The 5,612-nt window shown below is 61.9% G+C and overlaps 1 protein-coding gene across 1 annotated transcript in view; it reads right to left on the bottom strand.

The window, feature by feature from the left end:
- SKOR2 (SKI family transcriptional corepressor 2) overlaps nt 1-4,624 on the bottom strand; it is a 43,572-nt gene extending 38,948 nt beyond the window's left edge. The window contains exons 1-2 of the mRNA XM_051851956.3: nt 4,337-4,624; nt 1-2,235 (exon numbers count right to left, since the gene is read on the bottom strand). The exon at nt 1-2,235 is cut by the window's left edge and continues 461 nt beyond it. Coding sequence (XP_051707916.3) covers nt 1-2,185 — 2,185 coding nt within the window. The 5' untranslated portion in view covers nt 2,186-2,235; nt 4,337-4,624. The remainder of the gene's footprint in view (nt 2,236-4,336) is intronic.
- Nucleotides 4,625-5,612: the final 988 nt, after the last annotated feature.

Raw genomic sequence — 5,612 nt, 5'->3', positions numbered from 1 at the left:
TGCCCCCGGGGGACAGCAGGCTCCGGGGGTGCGCCTGCGGGGCCAGCGGCGGGGGCGGCGGCGGCGGGGGCGGCGGCGGCGGCGGAGCCGGGTGATGGCGCTCGGAGGCCGGCTCGTCGGGCTGCGGGGGCAGCAGCAGCAGCGGTGGCGACGGCGGCTGCGCGGGGTGGTGGTGGTGGTGGTGGTGCGGGTGGTGGTGGTGGTGGTGGTGGTGGTGCGCCTGGGCCGAGTGCGGTGCGCCCGCCGACGCCCCGTGCAGCTTGGCCAGGCTCTCCGCGTCGTCCTTGCCGCCCACCGGGCGGAAGGCGCTCGAGTGGTGATAGCCTCCGGTGCCCGCCTTGCGCCCCTCCAGAAGGTGCGGGTGGTGGGGTGCGGGCACCCGGGAGCCCGCGGGGCCCGCTCCGGCGGCCGCAGCCCCTGCCCCGGACGCTGCGCCGGGGTCCGCGGGCGGCGTGGAGCCGGCACTGCAGTCCCCGCCGCTGCCGCCCGGGGGCGACTCGAAGAGCGCGTCGCGGCCCCCGGCCGGAGGCGGCGGGCCGGAGCCCGGGCCGTTGGCTACCCCCGGAGGTGGCTGGCCCGGCGGCGGTGGTGGCGGCGGCGGCGGCGCGGCCTCGGCGCTGCCCGCCGCGCTGCCGGGCTCGGCCAGGTCCAGAAAGGCCTGGCGCAGCAGGGCCGGGCTGTCCCCCAGCGCGCAGCCGAGAGCCGAGGGCGGCTGAGGCGGCGGCTGCAGGTACGTGGGCACGGGCAGCCCGCCGGGGGTCCGCGGTGGCCAGAACATGCAGAAGGGTGGGTAGAAGGCGTCCTTGCGGCCTGCGGGCCAGAAGAGGCCAGACAAGCCGGCCTTGGGCGCTGCGCCCGCGCCGCCCGCACCGGCGGCCGCGGCCCCCAGGGCCTCCGCCGCGGCGCCCGCGTCCTCCTTCTTGTGGCACAAGCCGAAGGCGGCGGCGGCGGCCGGGAAGGTGTAGGGGTGCGGGAAGAGCCCCCCGCAGCCCGGGAACTTCTGCAGCACGCCCCCGAACGAGCCCTTGCTGGGCACCGGGATGACCGGGTAGCTGCGCGGGCCTTTGGCGCCGGCCGCCGCGCCCGTCCCCGCCCCGGCGCCGACGCCGACGCCAGTCACACAGCCGCCCCCAGCACCTCCTCCGCCCGCCCCGGCGCCGCCAGAGGCCGCGGCCACCGAGAGGCTGGCGGCGGCCGCGGAGAGGCTGGCGGCGGCCACGACGGCCGCCTCCTGCAGGGAGTCGTCGTCGTCCTCGAAGCGCGGCCGCTTGTGGTGCGCGTGCGGCGCGCCCGTCAGCTCGGCCAGGGGCGGCGGCGGAGGCGGCGGCGGGGGCGCGCCCAGCAGGTGCGGGCCCAGCAGGCCCCCGCCCCCGGCCACAGCGGCGGCGGCGGCCACGGCGGCCGCCTTGACGGAGCTGAGCGGGTGGCAGGCTGGGTGCGCGCCGGGCTGCGGCAGCGCGCGCTTGCGGCTGCCGCCGTTGAACATGGCTTTCACGTCCTCCCAGGCGAACACCAGCTCGTCCTGGGGGCTCTTGTCGGTGAGCTTGAGGTGGCGGCGCCACGAGTTGAAGTTGGCGGCGTCGGGCTGCGTGTACTTGGCGTCGGGCGTGCGGTGCGAGTGGAAGATGAACTTGTTGGGCGAGAAGTACATGTTGCAGTAGCTGCACTTGATGCACTTGGCGCGTGAGCTGTTGTAGCGTGCGGGGATGAAGCTCCCACGGCAGCCCCAGGCGCACTCGTGCGACACGTCGAAGGCGAAGTTGTCGGGCAGCTTGGGCGGCCTGTTTTCGCCCAGGAACGACTTGCACAGGCGCTCGGCCTCGCGCTTGGTGATCATGCCGCAGCGGCGCGACGAGATGGGCATGGCCCCGGCGCGCCGCAGGATCTCCAGCTGCACGGGCGTGCACTGCACGCACGTGATGCCCAGCGCCACGCGGCGGTTGTGGATCTCGTTGTAGCTGAAGTTCTTAAGCAGCGTGTTGGAGATCTGCGCCAGGCACAGGCGCTCCTGCCCGTCTATGACCAGCGACACGATGGGAATGCCGTAAAGGATCACCTGGCCCACCTGGTTGGGCTTGAGGTTGGCGTGACCCGGCCGCGGCTGGCTCAGCGCGTCCGGCTGGAAGGCGCTCGACGGCGACGCCAGCAGAATGTCGTTGGGCCCAGGTAGCGGGCTGGAAGCCATCTCCACCGCCGCGCGACCCCGGGCCGAGCCCTCCGGGTGTGCCTGGGAGACTGGAAGGGAAAGGAGAAAAAGGTTGACTTGCGCCTTTTCGGTCCAGCACCGGGCTGGGGTGGGGGTGGGGGTCGCTAACGAATGAGTGAGAGCACCCCCTGGCTTTGCTTAAGACGTGGTTATCACGGGGCAAAGGGGCCAAGTTTCTGCGGCAGGGAAGTCCTCTCGATCTCCTTCAAGGTCGCCCTCCTGGAGTAGAGCGATTTGGAGGTACTTCCTTTGCAGAAACCCAAGGTAAATTACCTGCTGTATTCGTGACAAGCAGTCAGTTCCTAAGAATCTCAAGACCTCGTCCTCGGGTTTATGGAAATCGTTGGAATAAAATGGCGTGCCCGCCAGAAAGTAATGACAGCTGTAACTAGTATAGATCATAAAAGTTACAGGAAACGGGGGCATAGCTATTGAACCCCAAGTTTAAAAAGACAATCCACATTTGCTTGAAAATAGATCGATTAAAAAAAAAATAAACCGGAACCATTTAGAAAGTGATTTTTGTGGCATCTGTGGTCTCCTTGGGGGAAATTCGCTACTGGTGGAAACCCAGCCCATTATAGGAAAACGAAATCCCCTTCTCCCTCATCCTTGTCAACAGATATTTTGTTACAATCATTGTTAATAATTACAATTGTAATTGTAATAATTACAAATATTGTTAATAATTACAGTTATTCTTCTGGAAAAGTAGAAAAGTATGCCAAGACATATACATGGTGGCACCAAAACAGATTGCTTCAATTTCAGTTTTTCAAAAACTTACTTGCTGAGCAGAGTGGGTCTAGATTCAGGTAGGTAACATAAAAAGAAGGGTTTGAAGACTCCTACACCTGAAAGGGTTTCTTTTCTGTCATTTTTTCTGACAATGAATAGGTACAAGGCAGCGGAATAGAAATAACGTAAAGAAATGAGTGATTTCTAGAATCCTTAAAAGACACGTTTGGTTTAACATGAACAACCTTATTTTTTCCTTATCTGTGTCGATATTTGTATGTCCACAGTATTGAAGATCCGTAGCCACGGTAATCCATGGGAGCCTTGAAGGCCCACGCCTGGGGTTGAGTTTATACAGTAAAATTGCTAATTTCGTGTCTGGTCGGTCAATGGGGTACCACAATGGGGAAGACATCTAGTATGTTGAAATTACAGGCAACACAAGCAGAAGGAATCTTGGTGACATTGCTGCTAAGTTAAATGATTCATTCCCTAGGAAAACCGTGACCTTTACACAGCTCCACGGCCCAGCCATAGGCCAAGACTATTCTTTGCCCTGGAAAATCACCAGTGGCCGTGGCATCGCTAATGGCCACTCTTGGCCAAGTGCACTGGTGTTTATTACTAGAGGGATTTCAGAGGATAGGATATCCCACCCCCTCAACCCAAATGGTCATAGCCAGTGCCCCCTCCCCCGGCCTGTGTGACATCCACACCACCCATTTTGCCCGGCTACCCCCTGGATTCTCAGCTCTCGTTACCTTCCACCTTCCACAGGCTCCGGGAAGGCTGAACAAACCCCGCTGTCAAAGGAGAGCAGCGCCTGGCCTGCCACTTGGGATGGATCAGAGACAGTATTTGCAGGGGACAGGCTGGTAAATGACAGTGCAAGGCACATTGATACCTGAGGCTGACACAATCAGCCCCTAGCTCCGCCAAACGGTCCCTCAATGCTTATTTCCTTCCCGAACAAGATTCTTGGTGTCTAAGACCCTGAGATACCCCCAGTTCTGGCTCTCCGGCGAGGCGCACGGCGGGCCCAGCATCGGCTGCTGGAGCTGGTTCTGCCTGGGGACCGGCTGCCCTAGACGCCGAAGAAGTGTCCTCTCCTGGATGCGCCCTACTGTCATCCCAGACCCTCCCGGAAGAACAGAGACAAGTAGGAAGGTTTAGGTCAAAGGATGAGAGGAGAGACTATTAAAAGTTAGTTGGACCGAGAGAGAAAACCGGCAAACTTCCCTGTCCAGCTCACGAACCAACGACACCCAACGTAATTCACGCCCGAAACCCGCCGCTGCCCCTCGAGCGAAGGCGGAAGAGCCGGCGGCTGGGGATCTGGAGCCCGAACCGCCAGCTGCGCGCCGAGTCGGGGCCGGCCGCTTCCAGCAGTACCTGGTGAGCCCTCGGTGCCTCTAGGCGCGTGGCTGCCCGCCCATCTTCCGAGGGCGCTCGGAGACGAAGCATCCAAGCGGGTCCTCGAATCCAGCGGGCAGGACTCCGGCGGGCTCCGCGCGAAGGTCCCGGCGCGTGTGGGAGCTAATGGCGTTCGAACCCGGCCCGGGAAGAATGACCGCCTGGGTTGTGGCTGAGGGTTCCCCCGACCGCAGAAAAGTGTGGGCGCTCGGAAACCCGCGGCAGGCGAGCCCCAAGTGGAGCGCAGTCTGACAGCGCCTTTCTCTGTCTCTGAACTCGTGTCGGACCGAGGGGACGCCACCCAGCGGGCAGGGTGACGTCACCGTCTCCCTGACACTCCACATTAAAGGGCTGGCATGTTACAGGGAGGGAGGGGGAGAGCGAGAGCGAGTAGCGGAGAGATCCGTTCTCAGCACGCACGGAAGCTACCACCCAACCAGCCTGCAATTGAGAACAACCTCCCGAACCCCGGAGCGAAAGCAGCGAAGGCGCAGGAGCCACAGTCGTGATTGCGGGGTGGGAAGATGTGCGGTCTGCCAGCGACCCGGGGACCCGGATCCTGAGGCCCCGGATTCTAGAAGGACGCCTCCACAGTAACTGCAGGATGAGGAAGAACCCGTTGCCGTCCCCTGGCCTCATCTCTCTGAGTCACCCCCTTCTCGAACGATCCCTCTTCACCGTGCAAACCCTGAGTCTCTGAAGCTCCAGAATCCACAGGCAGCCCGGGCCACAGAGTCGCTTCAGCGTCTCATCTGAAGCGCTGCGAAATGAGAAAAAGGAGAGAAGTTTCCACGGCGGATGCCCAGTCTGAACACCTGGAAAGAAGCACGAAGAGTGCTTCCATTTTTGCATACACATTTGCTTTTTAGGATGAGAGAGTGCCTGCAGGCTTCTGTGTTTTAGGTGGTGTGGGCGAGGACCCCAGTGTGAGCATGTGTACACTGGTCTACCCTACTCAGCCCAGTGAGATCCATGCAGGTCACTACAGAACAAGGAGAAACTGGGGGTGGAGAGTGGGGGGTGGGAAGCAGTGTGGTCCTTAATCCCGGCCAGTCCTCCAGCAGGTTGCAATTCCCCCGGAGAAGCGTTGGGGGTGGGGGGCATAAGCAGGATGAGAAAGAACCATTCCCAGGTGGCTTGCTCAAAGTGAGGCACACCCTAGGATATTAATGAAGTGTCACTATATTGCCTCTGCATTGACCTGCTGTAAAGAGCCCAAATGGCCACTGGCTACTTTATCAGAGAGGAAAGAAGC

Source organism: Oryctolagus cuniculus, chromosome 10, assembly GCF_051225735.1.
Source record: "Oryctolagus cuniculus isolate XC-2025 breed Fujian yellow rabbit chromosome 10, ASM5122573v1, whole genome shotgun sequence".
In the NCBI taxonomy this organism is placed as follows: Eukaryota; Metazoa; Chordata; class Mammalia; order Lagomorpha; family Leporidae; genus Oryctolagus; species Oryctolagus cuniculus.
The sequence above is the reverse complement of the archived record's forward strand: the minus strand, read 5'-3'. Positions and strand labels throughout refer to the sequence as shown.